The sequence below is a fragment of the Sturnira hondurensis genome, unplaced genomic scaffold, assembly GCF_014824575.4.
Source record: "Sturnira hondurensis isolate 20B ecotype Veracruz unplaced genomic scaffold, ASM1482457v3 Scaffold0019433, whole genome shotgun sequence".
Lineage (NCBI taxonomy): Eukaryota > Metazoa > Chordata > Mammalia > Chiroptera > Phyllostomidae > Sturnira > Sturnira hondurensis.
The window spans coordinates 865,468-892,293 of record NW_028092064.1 but is presented as its reverse complement, the minus strand read 5'-3'; the positions used below and the strand labels follow the sequence as shown (position 1 = coordinate 892,293).

The following is a 26,826-nucleotide window of genomic DNA, read 5'->3' as shown; positions in this document are numbered from 1 at the left end:
TTAGCTCCTGAATGTAGCACTTCCTCTTCTGTTTCCGGGCGTGGTTTCTGGCCCACTTCTCTCTCTCTCTGCCGAGAGCTATCCTAGTATGACATTTCTACATTTATTGATTTCCTCTGCTCTGGGGTACAGGGCTTGCGGACCGGCCCTGTTGTCTCAGGGCCTGAGTCAGCTGTGCCTGTCCCTTTGTGGGGGTGGAGGGTCCAGGCTGAGCCAAGCCTTCCCTTTCCAGGAAAAGTGTATTGGTCAGACAGCACACTGCACAGGATCAGCCGTGCCAATCTGGATGGTTCACAGCATGAGGACATCATCACCACAGGTGGGCCTTGCTCCCAGCCCAGGGACCACCTGTCTGGCTATGGAGCTGGGGAAATATCCCATCTGTTTTAAGGCAGGAGCCAGTGTGCTCTCTTGACTTCCTGCAGGGCTGCAAACCACAGATGGGCTCGCAGTGGATGCCATTGGCCGGAAAGTGTATTGGACAGACACCGGAACCAACCGGATTGAAGTGGGCAACCTGGACGGGTCCATGCGGAAGGTGTTGGTGTGGCAGAATCTCGACAGCCCCCGGGCCATTGTACTGTACCACGAGATGGGGTGAGAGCTGGCTCTGTGACTCAGGGCAGCAGGGTGGGCCAGCCCAGCAGGGGCTCTAGGCGGGCCAAACGTGGGCCCTGGAGAGCAAGCCTGTCTCACGGGAATACTGACATTGACCTCCCTGGGGCGGTTCCGTGCTGTTGCAACTTCCTTCAGGGTGGCAGCATAGTGTAGAGGTTAGACGCATGAACCCGGGACTCAGAAATCCAGGATTCAGATTTCTTCGCCATTTACTACCTGTGCCTGTCACTTTAAGGCCAGTATTTAACTTCTCAGATTTTCAGCTTCCTTACCGATAAGCGGAGATGATAGTGAAAATGCATAGCTTGTGACTCTTGTGAGGGTTAAGAGAGATAATACATGGAAAGTACTTTTTCTTTAATCATGGTAAAAGAAAAAGTAGTGTAAATTTACCACCTTAACCGTTTTTCAGGGTGAAGTGCAGTCATATGAAATATATTCATATTATTGCGATGCAGATATCTGGAACTATTTTCATCTTGCAGATCTGAAACTCTGTACCCATGAAGCAACAACTCCCCTTTTTGCATGTAAAATATTTTCCACAGGGTTGGCATCCTATAGGTCCTTGCATTTTGCAGGAGCTGTGGGAATGACCGGCTGGTACTCTTGTTTGCTTAGGTTCATGTACTGGACAGACTGGGGAGAGAACGCCAAGTTAGAGCGGTCCGGAATGGATGGCTCAGAACGGACTGTGCTCATCAGCAACAACCTAGGGTGGCCCAATGGGCTGACTGTGGACAAGGCCAGCTCCCAACTGCTTTGGGCCGATGCCCACACCGAGGTGAGAGTCCTGCTCCTGCTGCTTCCCAGGAGCCCAGGAAGACAGGAGAGGCCTGTTTGGCAACTCTGCTGAGAGCTCCTTGTTTACCGATAGCCAGTCCTACCTTCTCCTTCCTCCGCAGAGAATTGAGGTTGCTGATTTGAATGGTGCCAGTCGTCACACGCTGGTGTCGCCCGTGCAGCATCCATATGGCCTCACCCTGCTCGACTCCTACATCTACTGGACGGACTGGCAGACTCGTAGCATCCACCGTGCTGACAAGGGGACTGGCAGCAATATCATCCTGGTGAGGTCCAACCTGCCAGGCCTCATGGACATCCAGGCTGTGGACCGGGCACAGCCGCTGGGTGAGAAGACCCCTAAGGCTGTGTGCCAGAGCCTCTGGCTTTCTGGGGGCATCACAACATCAGAGAGCACAGAGATTTCTTTATGATCACAGAGACAGGGGCCTACCTAAGCCCCCTGCCAGGATCTCGCTGTGTTCCCTCTGGGTATGGCTGGTATGACAACTGCATCACGCTGTCACTTTCAAAGGACCCCCAGAAACACTCCTGTCCCTTCTGCCTCATCCCTGCCAGGCACCAACCGCTGTTGCTTAGAACAGTGGAGAATCAGGCACAAGAGACTAGAGCCTTTGTAAGATTCAGGCAATATTCCAGGTGGGGTGTCCAAACTCATGCTTCTCTCTCTCTCGTCACCAGGTTTGAACAAGTGTGGCTCAAGAAATGGCGGCTGCTCCCACCTCTGCTTGCCTCGGCCCTCTGGTTTCTCCTGTGCCTGCCCCACTGGCATCCAGCTGAAAGGAGACGGAAAGACCTGTGACCCCTCTCCCGAGACCTACCTGCTCTTCTCCAGCCGAGGCTCCATCCGGCGTATCTCACTGGACACAAGTGACCACACAGACGTGCACGTTCCAGTTCCCGAGCTCAACAATGTCATCTCCCTGGACTATGATAGTATGGATGGGAAGGTCTATTACACAGACGTGTTCCTGGATGTTATCAGGTACGAGTGTCCCTGAAACCTCCAGAGGACACAGACCTGCTTCCAGTCCTTGATGGGGGAGGGGAGGGTCTGTGTTGACCTCTGAATGGACCCAGCAGTTTGACAGCTGAGTTTGACCCTGACTTGTTCACTTTGTAGTGTTACCACTTACAACAGAGTTTCAGACTTTTAGGGGGTTTCCTGTTGTTGTTTGTTTAAAGATTAATAAAAGTCCAATATGAGAAACAAATAAACAAAAATCCGATCATGTCAAGCTAGGGACCCAGAACCTTCTACCCTTATCACCGAGCCCTGGGATTGCTCTAAGGATCTTCGGAGACTTCCTGAAGAATCAGCCGTGTAGCTAAAACATGTATCTGTGCTGTAATACAGGAGCCCTGGACAAATGCCAAGGCTGTTGTGGTTCACAAGGATTTTTTTAAACTGATTTTTTTTTACCCCAGCATGACTGAGGAATGCAATGCCCTGCCACCAGTAAGAGGGACTTACCATCGTAGAGAGTTTCACGTGTAGGCCTGAGGGCGTTCCCCTTTGTTCTCCCTGGAGACTCTCGTGCTGGGGAGCAGGTGGGCCTATGTTTAGCAAAGTCCCCCGTGTGTTTGTGACATGTCCCTCATCCTGAGGTTGAACTTCCTGGCACAGAACTTCTGTAAAAATGCACATGGAGCTTTTCCCAAATTGGCCTGTTTTATAATGGCCCCCCTTGCAATCCTTGCCTCTTCCCTAAGGTAACTGGGGAATTGTTCATCCTTCTTCTGGCAAGACATGGACCTGAATGCCCCTTATTTACAGCAGGAAACATTCGGTCCTCCTAAGAAGTTATTTATTCTGCAAATATTTGGCGTACTGACTGTGCTAGGTCCACTTGGTCTCTACCTCTATACTGTGGAGCTTACGGTGTAGGGGGGTGCAGTTCTGGAAACATGGGTTAATGGGGTTTCAGTCTATGCCTGGTCAATCTGGTCAGTCATCCAACCCTGGGCTTTCCCCCAAGGCGAGCAGATCTGAATGGCAGCAACATGGAGACAGTGATCGGGCAGGGGCTGAAGACCACCGATGGGCTGGCTGTGGACTGGGTGGCCAGAAATCTGTATTGGACAGATACCGGCCGAAATACCATTGAAGCCTCAAGGCTGGATGGTTCCTGCCGCAAAGTGCTGGTCAACAACAGCCTGGATGAGCCTCGGGCCATTGCCGTTTTCCCCAGGAAGGGGTAAGTGTACAACCAGCAGAAAAGAGACCCAGGGAAGAAGGGCCTGGGGAAGAGGCCCTCGGAGGGTGCCTCTGTTAATGGTATTGGTATGTCCCTCACATTCTCTCAAGCTCTGGGTGCCATCTTCTCATGTCTCAGTGATAATGTCACTGTTGGGTCTCAGGTACCTCTTCTGGACAGACTGGGGCCACATTGCCAAGATTGAGCGGGCGAACCTGGACGGCTCTGAGAGGAAGGTCCTCATCAACACAGACCTGGGTTGGCCCAATGGCCTTACCCTGGACTACGATACCCGCAGGTGGGAATCCTGTCCCAAACAGCCTCCTGAAACAGGGTGGGCAGAGGAGAGAATGCTGGAGATTGAGGTAGTGAGAACAGAAGGATAGAAAGCTGTTCGCAGGTGGGGAAGAGGAAAGCAGTGGGCAGGCGGAGCAAATACATTCTTAGAGCAGAGGTTGCTGAATCCAGCCCTCAGCCCTCGGCTGGGTTCTCTTTGTCGGGTTGACATGGTTTTGAGTGTGCTTGGCAGAGCAAGGCCTCTGGCTGGACCACAGGTCCTGCCACCCCCATCCATTTAAGGGCTAATCCTGTGCGTCTCTTCTTACTCTCCTGATCCCTCGGACACTGGAGTTTGCAACTGTCTGGGTGGAAAATGCTGAAGGGCAGAGGAGGGTGATGGGGGCTGTGAAGTGGTTGGCTCCCCTTTCTGCCCTCGGAAGAATGAGGCGGGGCGGGGGGAGTCCCCCTGGGGAGCTGGAATGGAGATGAGGAGTGCCCGCTTCCTTCACCCTCAGTGACGCTCTTGTAAACCAAGTCTCTTCTTGAGCATTCGTAGGAGTCTGGGTTTCAATTCTTGGGTCAGAATTAAAGGGCGATTGAGTTGCTAAAGATGAGACCTGGTGGCGGCCCCTCCGAGGTCACCGGAGGGTCTCCCCCCTCCTCAGAACAGCCTTGGTCTCCCCACTTACGCATCACCACCTTCCCCTGTTCAGCCTTGGGACTCCCAGTGACCCCTCATCAAGGGTGCTTCTTGACTGCTCACAGCTCTGGCCAGCTCGGCTCAGGAAGGGTCAGACAGCTCCTGGGGGGCAGGAGGCAGGGCTTCCTGGCAAGCAGTTTGAGCAGCTGCCCTCCTCTCCCTTCCTGCACAGGATCTACTGGGTAGATGCGCATCTGGACCGGATTGAGAGTGCGGACCTCAATGGGAAGCTTCGGCAGATCTTGGTCAGCCATGTGTCCCACCCCTTTGCCCTCACTCAGGTACTAGCTCAGGAAAGGTAACTCAGCTCCTGACTGGGGGTGTGTCCTCAGGGTTCTAAGTCGGCAGCCTCAGCCCTAGATGCTGCCGAACCTGTGTGCTGTGCAAACTCATTTTGGGAGTGTTTTCCTGTACCTGAATCCCGGCCGCCACGTGCCCTGCCGATGCTGCCCCACCACTCCCGTGTCCTGGCATTCACAGGAGGGGCTCTTCGGTGGCAGTGCACAGAATCAGCCGTAGGGCTTGTTCAAATACATGTCCCTAGATTTAAAGAACCTGCCTTGTCAGGGTTGGGCCGAGGAATATGCACTTTGACAAATTCCCCAGTTGATCCTAGTGCTGGGGTCCCGACCCCAGATCTCAGGCAGCCCACTTGGTGGCAGTAGTCTAGAGCGGCTGAGGGCCAGGGATTTGAGGCAGCTAGCCAGTCAGCCAGAGCTCACTGAGCACCTCCGACATGCCAGTTCTGTGGGTTCAAGTTCTGTCTGTGTCAGTAAGGAACTGCACGGCTTTGAACAAGGCACTGAACTTCTCTAAGCTTCGCTTACCTGTATATAGTTTAACAAATGAGTTTAATGATAGTATCTGCCCCAAATATACACAGGGCATTAGCACACTCCCTGACACTCAATGCTTACTGTTTCTAATCACTTTGATTGTTACCGGCTGCCAGTTTTGAGAGTTCGAACCTTGAGTAAAATAATTCAGGGAAGGAGAGAAGGGGATCTACAAAACCTGGGATCAAAACAGGGACTCTCAGTCATTTAGAAATCTCTGTCCCTATTTGACAAACATCCACTTGCCTGTATTCTGCATTATATCCTACCAGCCAGTAGAATTTTGTCTGGCTTACTTAATGATAGACTTTTTCTTTCCCATACACCAAATGTAAAACTACAGGATAGTTTAAGATTTTTTTCATTGATTGATTGATTTTTAGAGAAGAAGAGAAAGAGAGAGAAGCAATGATTTGTTTTTCCACTTATTTATGCATTAACTGATTCTTGTATGTGCCCTATCCGGGGATCGAACCGGCAATCTTGACGTGTTGGGAACAATGCTCTAACCAGCTGAGCTACCCAACCAGGGCTACAGGAGGACTTTGAATATGGTTTTTCAATCTACAAGTTTCCCATGGGGTTTTCTGACGTATAACCTGGGGGCAGGAGGGGAACCGACTTCATTGCCCCTCCCCTCTACTTGAGACTCTCAAGATCACTGCGTTACAATCAGCTGCCTACAGAAGGAACCAGAGGACTTACCAGGGCTCCTAGTGAAGGGCCCAGAAGAGCAGGGACCCTAGAAGGGCCTTCCAGTTTACTCCTATATGCTAGGTATGGGAACCCACTTAATTGTTGAGCAACTGACCCAGTACTAAGTAACTGTTAGGTGTTGGAAACTGAGACATGAACTTGAAGAACCTGACCTGGTAGGACAGACAGACATGTGAACAAATGACCATAGGATATCAACACTCACTTGTAGAACTGGGGACACAGCACAGAACAGCATGGAGGGCAGAATGGTAATTTCTCTGTGGCTCCGGGGAGATTTCCTGGCCATTGGCACAGCCTGGTGGGTGAGAGAAGAGGGCGTTTCAGCAGAGGGGATGCACATGCTGAGGCACAGAAGCAGGACTGGGGTCTGACTGGTGAACAGTATTTCCTGTTTTGGGGTTTCCCTGTTGAGTAGCAGGACAGGTGGATCTACTGGACAGACTGGCAGACCAAGTCAATCCAGCGTGTCGACAAGTACTCAGGCCGGAACAAGGAGACGGTGCTGGCGAATGTGGAAGGGCTCATGGATATCATTGTGGTTTCCCCTCAGCGGCAGACAGGTGGGCTGCTGGGTCCTGAGCCTGCCTCCCTACCGAAGGTGGGGTGGTGGTCACCCCAGGGACTGTTCACGGCCAAGACAATTAGAGCCACAGAGAGTCTTTTGGTTCACATTTTAAGCTCCTGGGCTTTTTTAGCCCCTTGTGGTTATATGCCTCCTGCTCTCTGTTCCTGGGAATGAGGTGGCCCTGGATTTTACTCGGAGACTTAATTCTGTCGCAGGCTAGATGTTCTCCTGCTTTGCCCCCAGGGACCAATGCCTGTGGTGTGAACAACGGAGGCTGCACCCACCTCTGCTTTGCCAGGGCCTCGGACTTTGTGTGTGCCTGTCCTGACCAGCCCGATGGCCGGCCCTGCTCCCTTGGTGAGTTGGACTGAACGGCCTCCGGGAACAGCAGGCCCTTGGACAGACTGGGGAGCAGCAGCCTCAGCTTTATCCTTCTGGGTGGGGTCCCCCTCAGAGAAGAGAGACTGGGAGTAGTCGCTTTGTCTGCATTTACTGGAATGGAATTGGGCTGTGTCTTTGTGAGCCAGCCAGCCCATCCAGAGCTATTAATATTAGAATTCAAGTCCTTTGTAGTTACAGTGTTGATACAGTCCTCTAATGAGGGTCCCTAAGATCAGGGCAGCTAAAAGATTCCTTTGTCAAGTTCTCCAGATGCTACTGTTGGACCATATGTAGAGATTGGGGCTTCAGTGATCTACGCCAGTTCTCTTTTTCTCTTCAGTACCTGGCCTGGTGCCCCCAGCTCCCAGGGTTACCAGCATGAACGAAAGGAACCCAGTACTAACCAACACTCTACCTACCACCTTGCATTCCTCCACCACTCGGACCCGCATGCCTCTGGAGGAGGTGGAAGGAAGGTAAGTGAGTTCACGTGTGATTGAGGGCCCTTTGCTTCAAATCACCATCTCCTGCCAGCAGAAAACCTGAGTCCCACCTTGATCCTGGCAGATGGGAGATCTGGCAGATCCTGGCAGATCACATCGTTAGCCATCGGTCCCTGCTATTCAGGGCAGGAGACGACATTTAGACTCATAGATTGTCACAGGTGATTTGAAGGCAAGGAGCTTTAGAGCAGCCTCATGGAGGAGTCACTCAGTTTCCTTTCGTTCTGTGGCGTTTGTTCTCACACACAGGTTTGGTATATGGTCTGATCCTACAATTTACTTAGAAACCACCAAGTCACAGTGGTGTCTGCACTGCATGTCTATGACCTGGAAATGCCCAGGGATGTTACGGCCATAGTTCATACTGCCTTTAACACCCATTAGACCCCTGTGTGTGAAGTATGCCCATGCACACACACAGCACTGTTAACTAAGAAGCATAGCCACGTGCAGGTCTCAAGTAAAATACTGTGTTTCATTACATTGAAAGTGTTATCAATTTAAGATGGATCCTGATTTGAGAGATTAAACTAAAAAAAAAACAGCCAACAGCAACTCTGAGATACTATTGATTATAAGACACATTTCTATTTCGGCAACGTCAAAATATAGAAAAAATGCACATCATAAAATTGATGAAATATGATGTTACATTCAATTTAGATAATTTTTTATTTTGTTTTCTTTTTTCAATTTAGAGAAATTCTTTTTTATAAAGTGTGAATTTTTTATTTGCAGTTAGAAATGCAGATAGAAATAAAGGAGAAATAAATACCCACATGTAACTGCTTTTAATATTTTTTAATTTGAGATATATCTGTATTGCAAAATGATTATAATAAGTTTAGTTAGGATCCATCACCACACAGTTACAATTTTTTTTCTTATGATGAGAACTTTTTGATCTACCCTCTTTATACCTTTCAGAAATATAGTATTACTAACTCTAGTCACCATGCTCTATGTTACATCCCTAGGACTGATTTATCTTGTAACTGGAAGTTGGTTCCTTTTCACTCCCTTCATTCATTCTGTCTCCTCCCTGGCCTCCCACCTCTGGCGATCACCAATCCGTACTCTGTACCTATGAGTTCAATTTTCTGGTTTTGGATTCCACATATAAGGGATACTATATGGTATTTGTCTTTCTCTGTCTGACTTCCCTTAGCCTAACACCCTCAGGTTCCATCCATATTGTCTCAAATCACAGGATTTCCTTCTTTTTAGAAGGAAGGAAATATTATGACTGAATAATATTTCAGTGTATGTGTGTGTAATCACACTTTCTCTATGCATTCATTCGTTCACCATCACTTAGGTTGTTTCTGTGTCTTGGCTGTTGTAATAATGTTGCATTGCACATGGGAGTGAAGATGCCTTTTTGACACAGTGATCTCATTTCCCGCTCTTCCAGTTTGGTATCTGTCTAACACTTTTCTATTAGAACAGTGTTTTTTCATTGTAATATAGCGATCTCTTTATTTTTAATATTGCTTGTAGCTTAAAAGGTAATTAACGCTTGATTTCAATTCTGAAAACAGAAACATAATAATCCCAAATAAAAATTCTAGACTCATATCCCTAACATTGTAAGATTTGCACATGATTACCTACATTCAAGAAGTCCCATTTTCTCTTTTTGGAAGTGTTTATGTAGAAAAGCAAACATGCAGATGAAAGATATATCTTTCTCACTCACTTTTGAGTATTGTACTATCAATCATTTATCTCTCATTTTCTTTGGGTTTACTTGGAAAAATTTTGAACCCTACTCAGACATTTTCTTTTCTTATATTTTATTTATTTATTTTTAGAGAAGGAGGAAAGGAAGGAGAAGGAGAGAAACATCAGTGTGTGGTTGCCTCTTACAAACACCCCCCCCCCCAGCCAGGGACCTGGCCCGCAACCCAGACATGAGCCCCAACTGGGAATCGAACCAGCAACCCTTTGGTTCACAGCCCACACTCAGTCCACTGAGCTACACCAGCCAGGGCCCTACTCAGATATTTTCTTATTGTCAGTTCTAGTTGAAGATTCAGTGCATCTTGGTTTCAGATGTCGTAGCAAGTTTCTTTTCCCCAGGCTTTTAGGAGATGACTGTAGTTGCCCGCTCATAATGTATGGCAAGGAAGTGACCTTTTTAGCACTTCATGTTAGTTCTCCCTCTGCATGTCTTGCCCATTCCCTTGTGAAAAAATAAAGGGGGGAAACTGTTTGGTGGTTTGTTTGTTTTCTTTTGTCTCTTTAGACCTTGTGATCATTTTTAATCAGTTTGCTTGGCTGGTAGCTTCTTTCAGCTCATTCTGGTAGTTTAATAAAGCCGACTGCTGATGTCTTCTTTAGGGTTCTTTCAGCAGACTTCCAGCTCATTCGCAAGCCTGCTTCTTCTTTTCGAAGGATATGTACTTTCCAACACATTTAAACATGGTATAGACAGTGGGAAGACAGTGCCTCCCATGGATTTTGTGGATTCCCTGGTGCTGCTCTCTCCGTACTTCTGATATCTCCCACCCAGAACAGTCTCCCGTATCCAAAAGCCCCACGCACATGACTTTCCTCCTTCCCTGGGGAAAGGCAAGATCTTTATCAAACACTGTGAGTCTTCACATTCGCTCTTCTGTGCCCACAGATGCTCTGAAAAGGATGCCCAGCTGGGCCTCTGTGCACATTCCAATGAGGCCGTACCTGCTGCTCCAGGTAAGCCGTGAGTGCCCACTGCTCTGAAGAATACTGTGTAAGGAATATAAGTCTCCACCGACATCTTCCAGAACCTTCATCAAGACTCTTTGGTGTTTATGAACCTTCTTCTTAGACTAAATCCATAGAAAGAATAATCATAATAGCCACCACTTAGGGAGTACTTGCCATATGCCAGGCACTTGTTAAGCCATATATGTGTGCATGTGTACGTATATGTATATGTATATGTATATGTATATGTATATGTATATGTATACACACACATTTAACCTCCACCAGCCCTGTGAGCAACCTATTATTTACACTTAGCTAAAACAGCTTGTCCTACATTATACAGCCAGTAAGTGGTGGAATTAGGATCAGAGATGCTGACTGGGCGACAGGTTTCTTCTCAGCCATCTACCCCTGTGGCTTCTCCTCTGGGGAGGGGGCCGTGGCCATCCTCAGATGGCATGGGATCCAGCACCTATGAATCAAGGGGTCCTTCATTTCCCCACCCCTCCGACCTGCTAGAAGTCGTCAGTGGTCCCCGCTAGTGTCCCTCTGTTCTTCCTAGGGGAAGGACTTCATGCCAGTTACGTTATCGGTGGACTCCTCAGTGTTCTGCTGATTCTGGTGGTGACGGCGGCGCTGATGCTCTACAGGTAACCTCAGCCTCTCTGCAGGGGCCACAGGCTTGTTGGTCCTCGTCCACGCGTTGGGATTTCCTGAAGCTCCACAGCTCGCTAATCCGACCTCTAACCTGCCTCATTTCAAGGTTAGGTTCCTGGTCAGAGCCGCGGAAGGGAAAGGCAGAAATCTGAATTCTTACTCTTCTTCTGCAGTCGTAGCTCAAGCCCCCATTTCACAGCCACGGCAACCCTTGGGATTTTTCTTTATCGACCAGTGTGCTGAGGGCACAGCAGGTGTTTCCCAGGGTCACATGGGAAGAGCCAGAGCTGGGACTGACTGGAGCAACTGCTTCTCCCCGACCCCACGCTACTTCAAACCCCTGAAGTTGGAAATGATTGTCTCTTCACACAAACACAGCCCTTTACTACAATATTGGTCGATACATAGTTGCTCAGTAGGGATCTTCCTGGGAAGATGGAGTGTGTCATTTTCAATTTGTAATCTTTTTACGACCATATATATATATCTCCCAAACGTCTTACACACAACTCGCAGCAAGCATGTCAGGATTTTGCTGTTGCTGTGGCAGCTCCTGCTGACAACAACAACAACAGCTGCCATTTAATGAATATGTATCAATGCCACAACCACCTTGTAATTGCAGGTATTATTATCCCTCACTTTACAGATGTGGATCTGAGGCTCAGAAAGTGTAGGTTATGTCCAGCTAGTAAGACCCCAGCTAGTAAGTAACAGAGTTGTATTGAAACATAGATCTGCCTTGACTCTAAAGCTCTGTGTGTTAGTTACCTACTGCTGTGTAACAAAATTCCCCAATTTAGCAATTTAAAATGACAACCATTTATTATCTCATAATTTCTGTGGGTTAGACATCCGGATGCAGCTTAGTTGGGTACCTCTGCTTTCAGGTCTCTTACAGGGCTGCCCTCCAGGTACTAGCCAGGGTTGTGGTCTTATCCAGGGCTTGACTGCCGAAGGATCCCCTTCCAAGAGCACTCAGGTCGTTGCTGGCAGATTCACAGGCTGACAGATGGAGGGCCTCAGTTCCCTGCTATTGGGTAGAGACTCCCTCATCAGTTCCTTGCCTTATGGACCTTTTCAGGGCACAGCTTACACCATGGCAACTTGCTTCCCCCAGAATAACAGTAAGAGAAAGTAAGAAAGTGAAGGCAATGTAAGATGCAAGCCATACATTTCTCTGCAACCTAATCTATTAAATAGTATCCATCATTTCTGCATTATCTGTTCATCAGAAGGGAGTCACCAAATTTGGCCCACACTCAAGGGGTAGGGATGCCGAAGGTGTGAGTACCAGGAGGCAGACGGACATCACTGGGCCAACTACGGGCTTCCTGCCACACTCAGGTTACAACTTCCCTGGATGTCACCTGCCTAAACATCTGAATGAACTCCTCATTGTCTTTCCTCCTAAAGACACAGAAAATCCAAGTTAACTGAGCCTGGAATGGGGAACCTGACCTACAGCAACCCCTCCTACCGAACCTCCACTCAGGAAGTGAAAATTGAAGCGATCCCAAAACCAGCCATGTACAATCAACTGTGCTACAAGAAAGAGGTAAACATTAAAATTTATATTGAAGGGGTGCTTTTGCAGAGAGGGGAGGAGAATTATTCTCCAACTGCCTGACTAAGTCAGGAAGGGATGTTGGGTAGTCCCATCTAGCACTCTGGAAGTTACAGTGAACAGGAAAACTGAATGTGATGGGCGTTTCTAGGATCTAGAATCATAAATCGGTTCGGTTTCCGGGTCTAGATTCTCTGAAGGACCCTAGTGAGAACCAGGTTAGGAAACAGATCCCAGAAGGTGTAGATCTGAGAGCACGGGAGTGTGTGTAGGAGACAGTTTGCTAGGTTCCTAGCTTCTTTCCCTCCTGGAGTTGTCATTCCCCTGCAGTGAGGCTGTGCCCGCCCCCACCCCCCTAGAAACAGCCCCCAAACCCCCAGACCATCCCCACAAAAGCCCAAGGGTTCCTGGACTCTTCCTTTTCTAACCTCTGATCCAAGCTGTTGGCACCTGTGGCTGAGAATGGCTGGTGCTTTGCTCTTCCTCCCCAGGGCCTTAGGGGATTTCTCTAGAATTCCAGTTTACACGCATTTGTTCTTTTACCTCCTTCCTTGTTCTAGTGAAAAGTTACTTGCTGGATGTTTAGGCATGAAAAATAGCCCTGCTTCCACTAGGGAACTATAGCCTGGGGTTTCAGATTTATCTAGTCTTATATGACCCTTGTTTTTTTTCTAAACCCGTGTAACCCTTCCTCAAAATTTATTCCTTCTGAGACTTTAATCAGTCTACTCTCGTGGCCCATGTAGCACAGTCAAAACCTGCCCTCACACCTGTAGGGCTTCCATGCATAATGAATACACTTTACATAATAATTAAGTACTTCTGGATCCATGAATTCCCCTACTTAAAAAGCTTCCACTACAAGGCAAACAGAACCTGCAGGATGGCTTGCAGTTTGAAAGAAAGATTCCTGGGTGCTCGGAGCATCTGATAAGCCAGAGAATGACCCCAGTAAGGGCCAGAGATTAGAAAATAAAATCACGTGACCTCTTTCTTCTGTTGTATGCTTTTTCCTCAGCAGCTTTTTCATCCCTCTGATAGTCTCTCACCCTTTCTCTTCTGATTTCCTCTTGATTTCAGGTACCTGTGTGTTTGCAGAGGGAGTGGTGTCCCCCGGATTGCTAGTGCCATGTCCCCCGCCTCTCCCTAACTTTCCCATCGTGTCTCTGTGATGAAGACTCTGAGTGGCTTGCATCGTGTCCTACACTAACTTCAGCTTGGAGGGTGTGCTGGGTGACTGGGCACGCGTGTGTGCGTGCATGTGTGCTGTCGTGTTTGCTGTCTCTGTCTGCTGGATCCGGGGAGTCATCTCTCCCAGAGGGCAGGGATGATTTCACATTGCGTGACCACTCGAGCATCCTGCTCCGGGCAGAAGCTCCGTAAATATCCGCAGAGTTGAATCGTCACTAAAGCAGAGAGGCATGGCAGGGCTCTTGGCAAGGACACTGTCCCAGGGATAGAACTCAAGCCATGGCCCATTTTCTCCTGGCACGGCTGGCATGTTGGTGGGTATCCCCAGAAACCAGGAGTAAGGCTACCCTTTGAGGAACCCATAAAGGGAGAAGCCTGAGTAGAACTTAATTAGGGCTCTCCTTGGAACCACCCCAGGTTGCTGGGGAATGGCCCCAAGGCTCATGAGAGTGGAGCCAGAATAACCTCCCACAAAAGCTTTTAGGCTACAGGACCCCAGTGGATTGACACTTAGAACCCAAGTAAGAGAATTTTTTTATTTTTCTGTTTTTTAAGATTTTATTTATTTTTAAAGAGAGGGGAAGGGAGGGAGAAAGGGGGAGAAACATTGATTGGTTGCTGCTCGCATGCCCCCAGTTGGGGACCTGGTCTGCAACGCAGGCGTGTGCCCTGACTGGGAATCAAACTAGCAACGTTTTACAGGCTGGCACTCAATCTACTGAGCCACAGCAGCCAGGGCTAAAATAAGAGGATTCTTTAGATTTTTCCTATCTTACCTCCCAAAACTTTTCTCCTTAACAAAATTAGAAAGAAGAGAATTAAGAATCAAATAGCACAAGAGTAACTTAAAATGCTGAATCAATGGACATTTCATTGCTTTTGTCAGTTGCTTCTGATCAGGTACATCAGCATCATGTTCCATTAATAAATCACAGTAACAATGTAATAATAGCTAACATGATTTAGTGCGTTTTCTGTGTCAAGCACCTACTAACTGCATTCCGTGCATCGCCTGATTTAACCCTTCACAGCAATTGGTTATTCTCCCCACACTGCAGATGTGGAGACAGAATTTTAGAGATGTTAAGTAATTTGCCCAGGGTGGGACAGCCAATGAGTGAGTGGTGCAGGACTGGAAGCTGTGGTTCCCCCTCCTCCGTGTGTGCTGAGGGTAACAGTCTTCATAGCTGCTCCTCTTTTTAGGCTAAGCCTCATGTGTTTGCTCTGACCAAGTTACCCTATTCGTTTGTGGGACCTTTGTGCTCTTCACACCCGCTCTTACCCATCCACTTCCTTTTTCAGTTCAGCATAGGGGATCCTTTATAGAGAGCCAACCAACTGACCGTGTCTCCCCACTCTCCACCCTAGGGTGGACCTGACCATAACTACACCAAGGAGAAGATCAAGATTGTCGAGGGAATCTGCCTCCTGTCTGGGGATGATGCTGAGTGGGATGACCTCAAGCAGCTGCGCAGCTCACGGGGGGGCCTTCTTCGGGATCACGTTTGCATGAAGACAGACACAGTGTCCATCCAGGCCAGTTCAGGCTCCCTGGATGACACAGAGACAGAGCAGCTGTTGCAGGAAGAGCAGTCTGAGTGTGGCAGTGTCCACACGGCAGCCACTCCTGAGAGGCGGGGCTCTCTGCCAGACACGGGCTGGAAACACGAACGCAAGCTCTCCACTGAGAGCCAGGTCTAAGTGCCCATGTTGCCCTCCCTCCCTGCCTGCTCCTTCTCTTTATGGACGTCCAGTCTGTGTGCTCGCTTGTACAACAGGCCCCCTTCCTCTGTGCTTGCCCCACTCCTCCTCATCCCACCCCATAACTGCTCCTGAGCCCGGGAGCTGTTTCTATCTGAGTCCATAACTACCTGTGCACAAGAAATGATGGCGCATCCTGGAATTTACCATGAACCTCGCCTCTTGCACTCCATCCTGAGCCCCCCAAAACTAGGCTCAGTAATGATTCCTCGTCAGTACAGAGCTCCACCTCCCTTCCCCTGGCACCCTCAGTGCCTGCCCCACAAAAGCTGATGATCCAAGACTGCACTCTCCCCCATCAGAGCTGGCCTGACCGCTCCTCTGAGAGAACTGGCCCATCAGGAGCTGAGCAGGGGATCATGGGTAAAGAGAGAGATGAAGGAGAGAGGCTGAGAGGAAGAGAAATCAGCCCAGCTGGTATGGGCATCTGGGAAACCTCTAGCCTCAAGTGCATTGCTAATATGAAAAAGCTCTTAGGGGTGGTCGGGCCTGGGTGTCCTGTCCATTGCTGGCAATGGATATTATTCTCACTCTTAAGAGTTGCTTGTGTTGCAGTTGGTGAGATCTGAGTGTAGCTCAAGCTATTCTCCCTCCTGCTAGGGTGTCTGGAGTCTCTTCTACCTTCAGATGGCTGGGGGACCCAGTGTGGTCGCTGGCTAATATAATTCCCTCCTCATGCCACCACTGGCCAGCACCCGCCAAAGTCTCTGACTGTAAGCGACCAGGTTGTGAACCAGCTGCCTGAGTGAACGTGGGGCCCTGAGGGCTGAGTCTGCAGCATCTGAGAAGCACTGCCTAGACCAAACACAGCACATCAGCCCAACTTTAGTGTTCTACGACGCTCTCCCTCATTCTCTGGGATTTTTGAGCACAAAGATCCTGAAACAGACTTTCAAAGAAGGGCCAGAAGTGTTCATAAGTGATCANACCACTGGCCAGCACCCGCCAAAGTCTCTGACTGTAAGCGACCAGGTTGTGAACCAGCTGCCTGAGTGAACGTGGGGCCCTGAGGGCTGAGTCTGCAGCATCTGAGAAGCACTGCCTAGACCAAACACAGCACATCAGCCCAACTTTAGTGTTCTACGACGCTCTTCCCTCATTCTCTGGGATTTTTGAGCACAAAGATCCTGAAACAGACTTTCAAAGAAGGGCCAGAAGTGTTCATAAGTGATCAGGAAGAGCAACTGAGTTAGAGACTTAGAGCCCACAGGGCCTAAAGGGAAGTCTCCATGAGGTTGAACTGCCTGTGTTCTCTCTCAGGTGCTCAGGGAGCTAAGTGGACAGAGAACCTGTGGCTGTGGGTGGTGACGTTCCCATTCCAACTCTCTTCTCAGCTGAGTGACTTACTTTCCATGCTGAGATGCCACCTCTTGGTTCCTACTTATTCAAAGGGCACGTCACACCCTAGCATCAGGGGAATTGAGAGTTTTTTCCTGTGCTAAAACATCTACCTAGTTTATTTGTTCTTTCTCTCTCTCTCTGCCTAGTTTGCTTTTTCTGACCTAGTCTCGTGGGGCCTGTGAGCAGGGCTAAGTAAAAATGCAAAGTTGGGGGCAAGGACTAAAAAGGTGGAGACAACTGCTAATCTCAACCCAGGACGGATCCAGACCTCTTCCACATAGGAATCAGAGATGATAAGAGAAGACAACAGGGGCTGAGAATGGAGGGGAGGGCTCCCAGGGGTAATGTCTCCATTAGAAACATCTATGGTTATGGTATGGAGAAATCAGCTGTCAAATGCGAGCAAAAAAAGGAAAATAAGAGCAAACTTTTTCTAACACTGCTTGAGACTGGTGCCAAGGCCTTAGCCCCGCCCTTAGCAGCCAGCCCCAGGTCCCTGTGCAGGACAGCCAGACCGGGCCAAGAAGGCTTTTACAGTGCACAGCAGTGGNTGATAAGAGAAGACGACAGGGGCTGAGAATGGAGGGGAGGGCTCCCAGGGGTAATGTCTCCATTAGAAACATCTATGGTTATGGTATGGAGAAATCAGCTGTCAAATGCGAGCAAAAAAAGGAAAATAAGAGCAAACTTTTTCTAACACTGCTTGAGACTGGTGCCAAGGCCTTAGCCCCGCCCTTAGCAGCCAGCCCCAGGTCCCTGTGCAGGACGGCCAGACCGGGCCAAGAAGGCTTTTCCAGTGCACAGCAGTGGGAAGGCGAGGTGCCACTTCCAGGAGCAAAGGGGTGTGTTTCACGTTTGATGGGGAAGTAAAAGAAGGAGCACTTTTGGTCCTCAGATTCATAGCTGGGGACTGTAGGAAGTAGAAAAGCGGCATTTTCTTGAAAGGGGGAAGGATCTTATTGCACTTGGGCTGTTCAGAATGTAGAAAGGACATATTTGAAGAACTATCTATTTGAGCACTGATTTACTATGTAAAAAGCAAAATCTCTCTGTCCTACACTAACGGAAGTGATTGTCCCGCGCTCATGTGTAATGGTTTTAACGTTACTCACTGGAGAGATTGGACTTTCTGGATTTTATTTAACCACTATGTTCAGTATTTTAGGACTTTATGGTAATTTAATATAAATTTAGCTTTTCTTAATCACCTTGCCTGGCTTGGAGTCATGACTAATAACCGCACCTGCTCTGTCTGGCAGACCCAGGCCACGGGAAACCTGCTTGCAGATATCACCTCTAAGGCCTTTGGGGTTATGGGGATGGTGATGAGCAACAAAGGGTGTGACGTTCCTGGCCGGAGGTTCAGCTCCTCTTGAGAAGGCAGGTCAAGACCAGAGTTCATTGGCTTCTGAAATCCTCATTCCCTCTAGAGGAGGGACAGCAGCTAGGTTTCTTCTTGAGGACCGACTCTGACTGGACGGTAGTGGCTGCCTGAGGTCCTGTCCAGACTCAATGGGAAAGCGACGTGATCTTTAGTGATACAGCCCTCGGGCACCGAAAGAAAGTGTCATGGCATGTATGCTGTGTATATTCTATTTCTGTGCCAGGTCTATGAGGACTTCATTGTCACAGAACCTGATGTTGCCTTGCAGCGATGGTCACTGTCAAGGCTATCTGATGCAAGGAAAGCACTGGAATGGGGACAAGGGGAGCCAATTCCACTCCCATATCTACCACTAGCTCTGTCTGATCTTAGTCAAGATTCGGTTACTCTGAGAATGGATCAAATGAACACTAGGATTTCTTTATTTTTATTTATTCAAAAAAATTTTTTTTTAATTTTATTGTGGACAGAGGGGAAGGGACGGGGAGAGAGGGGGAGAGAAATTGGTTGCTCTCTGCTTCTGCCAGCACCCTGAGAAGGGCAGAGCACAGAGCCTACTACCCTGGCCTGTGCCTGACTGGGAATCGAACTGGCGACCTTTCAGTGATGCCCAACTAACTGAGCCATGCCAGACGGGACGGATTCCTTTTATTTTTAAAAGCTCTCAGAGCTCATCCGCTACAACTCAAGGCTAGAACAAGGAGTTGGGGATCTCTTTCAGGCTTTCTCAGTGAAGACTGGGACTCATGCAAGTCTTGATGCCAGACAAAAGTTTATGTCAAGGCTCAATAGTTGATTTTCTAAACCACAAACCATTTATAGAACAATGCTTTCATTCATTCATCTCCTACTATGGGTCATACACTACCTATACGTGACCACAGAGCTTCAGTCTGGCACCAGCAACCCTGCCTCAAAAAAAAAAAAGAAAGAAAAAGAGAGCAAGACATACTGAAGCCCCTTATATTTAAATGACAGTAGATTCTAGTATAAATGATAGCATGTAATCCCTTCGACCTGGAGAGAGATAGGCACGCTAGAACAGAAACAAGTGGACTTGCTCCAGGACAACCATCCCCCCGTTCCACCACTCTTTCTTGAAAACACACACAGAAAAGAAATGTTTTAAGCATTGAAATCCAGCCTAAAGCACCAATTTATATACCTACAGAAAATGCCCTTTCCCAAAGCCTCAGGGTCACAGGCCAAGTCATGAACAGGGACCACTATAGCTCGTGTAGAAGAAACTCATGAAGAACCTTTCAAATAGGAAAAAAAAAATGAATGCATCAAACATACGGAGTTTTCTTGGAAAACTGGAGATGTTTCTTGGAGAACAAAGTCTGATGAATGCACTTTGCTACCTTGTGACAAGTCAACCCGTTTAATCAGGCATTCAGCACTGTGTTGCCTTAGAGCCCGCGCTCATTTTACCCTGTTACTTCAGTAGGAGATGGCAGAGGTGGACAAGGCTGGCCTGGTGGCCCAGGTCTTGACAAGAACGTGGCCACTGGCAAATGAGAATTTAGTAACAGCCTCAAGGACTAGCACGCCATTTTCAGGCAATAAAAATGTGCTGGCTCTTAGTTTCCTTTCCTGATCAGTAAAACGCAAAGGTTGAAACAGATGATTGCTGAGGTTTATTTCTAGCCTGAAACTTGTATTATGTTCCTTCCAGGATGTAGGGGATGTAACCAGTGTTGAGAGCTTCTTGTCTGGTTCACTGGATACAAAACCTGAAACTAATAAATAGGGAGATGATGAGTCAAATTCTAACAAATTGGATGTATTTTTGCAAACTAATTACATCCACAATATAGTCCCTGACCTTCTTTCTATATTATATGAACACACTGGAAGCTAAGATGAAAAGATCTGTGTGGCCCATAGGGAGGTCTCCACAGCGTGAATTGAAGCTTTCACCAAACCTCGGCCTGAGGAAAACGAAGTGCTGCAGGGGAACTTAGGAGAAGCATGTCCGAGAGCTGAGGGTACACCAGGTTCTAAGGTGACATTCAAGGGCATCGAGTAAGCTTTAGTTACTTCTGCTTGTGGACTAAAGAAACAGTCTATACGTTTGTCTTCACATGTGAAGACAACTCAACTGATCCACTTAATACTGATGACGAGTTTGGGGATGTTTCAGGCAGCCTGTGTTTCAAAACATTCCCTCACTCACCATTTATTTTCTCTCCAGATCCTTCTCCCAGTAACCAGCTGGCAGAGGCTAAGCAGAGTTTTATTTTCAGCCAAGGCTCCAACTCAACTTTGGACTCCCTGACATGATGTTAAAACAGATCCAGGCAGCCTAATTAAGGGTCTGAATTTAAACCCAAGGCTGAAGTTAGCCTCAAGGTACACAATCTGCTTATTTCATTTTACAAGACACAAAGAGCAAAGAACTCACTTATCTTGCCCTTCTCCGTAGTTTCTTTCCTCCAGCCCCTGCTAACAACGTCCCTGTCTCTCCCTTCTGCCTCCTTCCTCTTTGTGGGGCTGATGCTACTGCGATCTAAACTCTTGGCGAGCCTGCATTTGGGGGGTTGTGGAAAAATGAACTGCCACAAGAAAAAAAGGTGACTTATTCCTTCATTCAGACAGCACCTATTAAATGCAATCAAGTGCACTCTGGGAAAGGCCTTGCAGTCTTGGCAACCAATCAAGGCACTAAAACCCATAGCCACTTGAGATCTGTGTTAAGGTCACTACTGCCATCTCCAGAGAATAACGCAGGGGGTACCTGGACTGAAAGTTGAAAGGAAGTGAATCACTAAAGCTGCTCCTCATAGGCCGGAAATAGGGATCTGTGTCCCACGGTAGGGAGCAGAATGCAGCTTGTAATTATGAAATGAGCACTGTCCCAGCCCGAGCAGGCTTTTCAGAAATACCCAGCATGGTTACTCAGCAGCCACAATGTCTGGTATTTGTTTCCTGCTTCTGGCTGCAATGATAGTGTTCACTTTGACGTCCTACACCCACAAAGGTTTCACTGCTCTGTTCATACCTTCCTTATGTAGAACTATGGAGAGCCCCCTGGAATAAAGAAGGCACACATCACACCAATAAATCCATAAATAAATACTCTTTGGTGATAATCCTGGAATGCAAATATTACTGGCCAAACATTTACTGAACACCTATTATGGACAAGGAACTGGGTTAGGTTTCTATTAGGCCCTGCAGGGTCTGCCACCCCTTACCCATTTTCTATCAGACCTCATCTACTACTCTCCTACTGCCTACTACATACTCTGCTCAGGCTAGCTATACTGGCCCCCCTGTTTCTCAAACCTGCCAGGTATGCTCCCAACTTAGGGTCATTGCATAGCTGTTCCCTGGTTGGCACTTTCTTCCTCTAGATACACTCAGGGCTAATTCCTTTCCCTTCTTCAAGTCTTTGCTCAAGTGCAATCTTCTCAATGAAACCCACTATGATCACCCCTAATAAAAGTATGGTTTTTCCAACTCTACTTCCCAATGCCTTTTACCCTTTTTTCCTTTTCCCATTGCACATATTGTCTAATAACATACTATATATTTATGTCTTGATTGTTCATGTGTCCTCACTATAATGTGAGCTACCGAAGAGGAGAGATTTTTTTGTGGTTTCTATTTTGCTCACCAATTATCCCACGTGCCTACAATAGTCCCTGCACATACTAGGTGCTCAATAAATATTTGTTAAATGAACGAGTGAAGAAATTATTGGAATCAGACATCTATCGCCCACCTTCTTGTACAGCTTTACCCAAACCATGTGAAACAAAGAGGGATTTTGACATCTTGCTCTAAAACTCGCTGGGACCCAGACTTCACATGTGTTTTATTGGGCAAATTTCAGGTTACCATCATCCTCTCCTTAAATGTAATCTTCCCTTTATTTCCAACAATATTTAAATGAAGTAAACATGCCAATGACCTAGGACTGAAGAAGACTATTTCTACGTATTCATAACCCATTTCTCAAAGATTACTGTAATTTTTTTGCTCTGGTTCCTCTCCTCCTGCCTATGAATCTGTCATCTCCCATTTTCATTTTTTCCACTTTCCCACTCTGTGGTCTCATCCACTACCCCAATTTCCTTTTTTTCACTTTACAGAGATGATTCCCTAATTTATCACTCAAGTCCTAGTCTCTTCTCCCAGCTTTCATTCTATATTTCCTAGGCCTATTTAGATGATTCCACCTGAATGTCTCATTGGTACATAAAAGTAAACAGACCTAAAGGTAAACTCCTTGCCTTCCCTTTGAGACTGGCTTCTCCTGATTTTCTACTTTCATTTGGGCAATCGCCACCTCCCAGTCCTAAGGTTCAAAGCCTGGCAGACTCTTGGACTCATTTCCCTAAATGGGCCCAACCTTATCTTTGCACCCCGTCTAGCTGATTGCCAAATCCTTCGCTCTTTCCCGACTCTGTTCTCATCTTCAGGGCTATTACCTCATATCAGAATCCCAACTCTGACCCATTTTAGACAACCAAGCAAATTGGTTTTCATAAAGTTCAATTCTGATTCTGTCACTCCCTCGCTCAGAAACTTTTTAATCTCTCCCACTTCCCACTTAAGGTATAAATTCCTTACCCTCGTATTCAAGACCGTACAGGAGTTGTTCCTAACTTTCTCTGTCAATCTGTGTCCCATTACTTCCCAGCATGAACCCTGCTCTAAAGTTAAATTCACCTATGATGCACTTTCCAGGCAGGTGGGAATTCACATATGCACTACATAGGATGCACTTTCTTGTCTCCATGCCCTTGCTCCTACTTTCCTGCTTCTAGACATTCTCTTAGCTCCTTCTATTGAAATAATACTAATGGGAAAAATTTCATTTCCCTCCCTACCAAGTCCCCCTATTAAATAGTTTCTTGAAATTCCAGGAGTGTTCAAACAATTTTTACGCATGCACACATATACACATACTTTTAGAACCATATGTAAGAAAACCATTCTATATATGCTTTTATGCAATTTACCTTTTTTCTTTTTTTAAATATATTTTATTGATTATACCATTACAGTTGTTCTATTCCCCCCCTTCATTCCCCTCCACCCACACACTCCCTCCCCCACTATTCTCCCCCCCTTAGTTTATAACCACGTGTCTCAATTTCTTTAGATTCTATATTTCCCCCACTATTCTCGCCCTCCCCACTATCTATTTTCTACCTACCATCTATGCTATTTTCTGTGCCTTCTCCCCCCTTCTCCTCCTCCCATCCCCCTGTTTCTAACCCTCCATGTGTTCTTCATTTCTATGGTTCCACTCCTGATCTAGCTGTCCTCTTGGTTTGCTTTTGTTTTAGGTGTGGTTGTTAATAACTGTGTGTTTGCTGTCCTTTCACTGTTAATATTTTTCATCATCTCTTTCTTATATAAGTCCCTTTAGCATTTCATAGAATAAGGGCTTGGTGATGATGAACTCCTTGAACTTGACCTTATCTGAGAAGCACTTCATCTGTCCTTCCATTCTAAAGGAAAGTTTTGCTGGGTAAAGCAATCTTGGCTGCAGGTCTTTGGATTTCATGACTCGGAATACTTCTTTCCAGCCCCTTCTTGCCTGGAAGGTCTCTTTTGAGAAATCCGCTGACAGTCTGATGGGTACTCCTTTGTAGGTGACTGTCCCCTTATCCCTTGATGCTTCTAGGATTCTCTCCTTCATTTTAGTCTTGGCTAATGTAATTATGATGTGCCTTGGTGTGTTCCTTCTTGGGTCCAACTTCTTTGGCACTCTCTGAGCTTCCTGGATTTCCTGGAAGTCTATTTTCTTTGCCAGACTGGGGAAGTTCTCCTTTATTATTTGTTCAAATACGTTTTCCACTCGTGGCTGTTTCTTTCCCCCTTCTGGTACCCCTATAATCCGGATGTTGGAACGTTTAAAGATGTCCTGGAGGTTCCTAAGCCTCTCCTCATTTTTTTGAATTCTCATTTCTTCATTCCTTTCTGGTCGGATGTTTCGTTCTTCCTTCTGGTCCATTCCATTGATTTGAGTCCCAGTTTCCTTTCCATCGCTATTGGATTCCTGGACATGTCCCTTCATTTCAATTAGTTTAGCCTTCATATGTTCCTCTAATTTGTGACTGTACTCTACCAATTCTGTGAGCATCCTGATAAATAGTGTCTTAAATTGGGCTTCTGAGAGGCTGGCAATCTGTTGGTCACTTAGAGTTATTGGCTCTGGGACTTTGAGTTCTCATTGTACCATCTTTTGGGCTGTTCGTGCCTGTTAAGTAGCAGGATCGGAGCCCTAGGTTTTCACCAGAGCAGGGCAACTCAGTCACTGGGTTGTGACGTTGTATGTGGGGGTGGGGTCAAAGAGGGACAATGGCTTCCCTCCGCCGCCTGCTGCCGCGACCCCCACCAGCACTGCAGCCACCACCGTCACCAGGCCCACGCGCCTCGCTCCACGGCACTCGAGTGTGCCACCGCTGTCAGCCCTCCACCACTGGGTTCGCCCCCTGGGGCCTGCGTGGTCCGTCTCACTGTGCAAGAATGTGCGACCTTGGTCAGTCTGCCCCGCACCGGGACTAGTTCTAGGCTGCCTGCGCACCTAGGTCTGTCCTGCCCGACCCAGCTCCGCTGCTGGCTCCGCCTCTCTTACCCTCTCTTACAGTCCTCGTTGAACGGTTCGTAGCTGTCGGACTTTTGTATAATTCCGTTTTCTGGTCTCTGGGTGTGTCTTAGTTCTCCAAAACTTTTGTTGTATCCAAACTTGGTTGTGGGAGAAGGCACAGTGTTTCCACCTATGCCTCCATCTTGGTGGAAGTCCCCAATTTACCTTTTTTCAATTAAGCACAATTTATACATTTTCTATACCACATATATAGATTAACCATATTCTTTTTTTTTAATCCTCACTTGAGGATATGTGTATCGATATTTAGAGACAAAGAAAGGGATAGAAACATCGATGTGAGAGAGAAACTTAGATCAGTTGCCTACTGTATCCACCCCAACTGGGGATTGAACCCACAACCTAGGAATGTGCCCTGATTGGGAATCGAACGGACCCACTCACCTACATTCTTTTTAACAATTGCATATACCATAATTCACATAGCAAGTTCCCTAGAATGGACATGTAATGTCCAGTGGGGTTTTCCCCTATTTTTTTTTCAATTTTTTTTATTTAATTATGGGTTTTCCCCTATTTTAAGCAGTGCTGCAGTGAATATCTCTGAATACTTTTGTTATTGCACTCTTGCATAGCTCTGTAGGACAAATTCCTAACAGTAGCAATACTGGTCCAGAGATTAGGTACATTTTACATTTAATAACTGGTAACACATCCCTCTAAAAGTTTGTACCAAGTTTACTGTCCACTGGAGAAACTTTCTCATTATCCCTTTAGTTGGTCTAGCTGGTCAAATAATTTAAATGACATACAGCAGATTAACAGAAGAAAATCAAATTTAATACATGCCTTCGGGGAATTCACATTAGCATGAAAATTCCAAAGACAGGCAAAATGAGGTATATATAATTCATTTTGGACTAAGGAGGGAGAGGTAGGCGATTCACAGGTAGATAAGAGCAACCATTTAGTTAAAAACAAAATTCATGCAAGGCCTCCCAGATACAATGGGATAAAAGGGAATCTAGCAGAACAGATTTTTGCTTGGATTCTCCCAGTCTGCCACACTTAATTCATATGTGCTAGGGTGAATACATTTATGCTAAGGTTCCCTTCCTGAAGCATTTTTTTTTACATCTCTGCCAAGTTGATAGATTAAAAAAATAATGGTCTTATTACTTTTACTCAACCCTTTTCAATTTTTAACGTGTTGGGTAATTACATATTCTTTAAACCCCATCATCAAATTTCTCCCATCGCTTAAGTAACTACAGCTTTTCTTTTATATAGTCTCATACTGTTAGTCTATACTTTTTATTCCTCTGAGCAGGGCAAATCCATTGGATTTTGCAAATCCATTGGAAGGAGCTGATTTTATTCTTGGATACATTGAATGTAGAGCTGAAAGAAAATTTGAGATCACATTAACAAATCTCTCATTTTTATAAATAACAGGAGTATCGCATCTGTAGAATGCATTACTGTTCAAAGGCCTTCCCTAACCATTCAATTAGTTATATTAAATCTTCACATTAAGCTTGGAAGGAAAACATTGTTATCCCGTTTTACAGATAAGGAAGCTAAGCTCCAGATGATTTACTGACAAAAGGGGTTTACTCAGAGAAGGTCCAAGACCAGAGCAGGTCCAAGACCAGACGCCAGCATCTTGTTTCTTCCACTGTATTCCAGTTGCTTTTCGTTTCCCTCCCACACCTAGGCGCACAGAAGAATATCTGGTGAATGAAATGACATTTAAAAAATCGTCAAATGTTGACAGCAGCCTAAATACAGTAATCAAATAAAGCAAATATGCTGACAGCTGGGGATGCACAGCTCTCCACACACCTTTTTTTTTTGCACTTCGTTGCCGGGTGGTCGGCAGCCTTCGCTCCACTGATGCTCAGTCTCGCCATCCGAGCTGGCACCACCAGTTCTCAACGAAACACTCGCGCGCGGCCCCTTTAAGGCTGTGGACGGCGCGTGCCCACATTCCCTTCAAATGGACCAATAGCGGAGCGAAGGGCGGTCTGTCGAGAACCAATAAACAACGAGGACA

At 46.9% G+C, this 26,826-nt stretch overlaps 1 protein-coding gene across 1 annotated transcript in view; it reads left to right on the top strand.

Moving 5' to 3' along the window:
* Positions 1-16,028, top strand: part of LRP4 (LDL receptor related protein 4) — a 45,849-nt gene extending 29,821 nt beyond the window's left edge. Inside the window, exons 24-38 of the mRNA XM_037027923.1 lie at positions 233-319; positions 426-597; positions 1,240-1,402; positions 1,524-1,749; positions 2,104-2,407; positions 3,402-3,620; positions 3,784-3,918; positions 4,772-4,880; positions 6,571-6,715; positions 6,964-7,077; positions 7,442-7,577; positions 10,234-10,301; positions 10,861-10,948; positions 12,372-12,513; positions 15,082-16,028. Coding sequence (XP_036883818.1) covers positions 233-319; positions 426-597; positions 1,240-1,402; positions 1,524-1,749; positions 2,104-2,407; positions 3,402-3,620; positions 3,784-3,918; positions 4,772-4,880; positions 6,571-6,715; positions 6,964-7,077; positions 7,442-7,577; positions 10,234-10,301; positions 10,861-10,948; positions 12,372-12,513; positions 15,082-15,414 — 2,441 coding nt within the window. The 3' untranslated portion in view covers positions 15,415-16,028. The remainder of the gene's footprint in view (positions 1-232; positions 320-425; positions 598-1,239; positions 1,403-1,523; positions 1,750-2,103; positions 2,408-3,401; positions 3,621-3,783; positions 3,919-4,771; positions 4,881-6,570; positions 6,716-6,963; positions 7,078-7,441; positions 7,578-10,233; positions 10,302-10,860; positions 10,949-12,371; positions 12,514-15,081) is intronic.
* Positions 16,029-26,826: the final 10,798 nt, after the last annotated feature.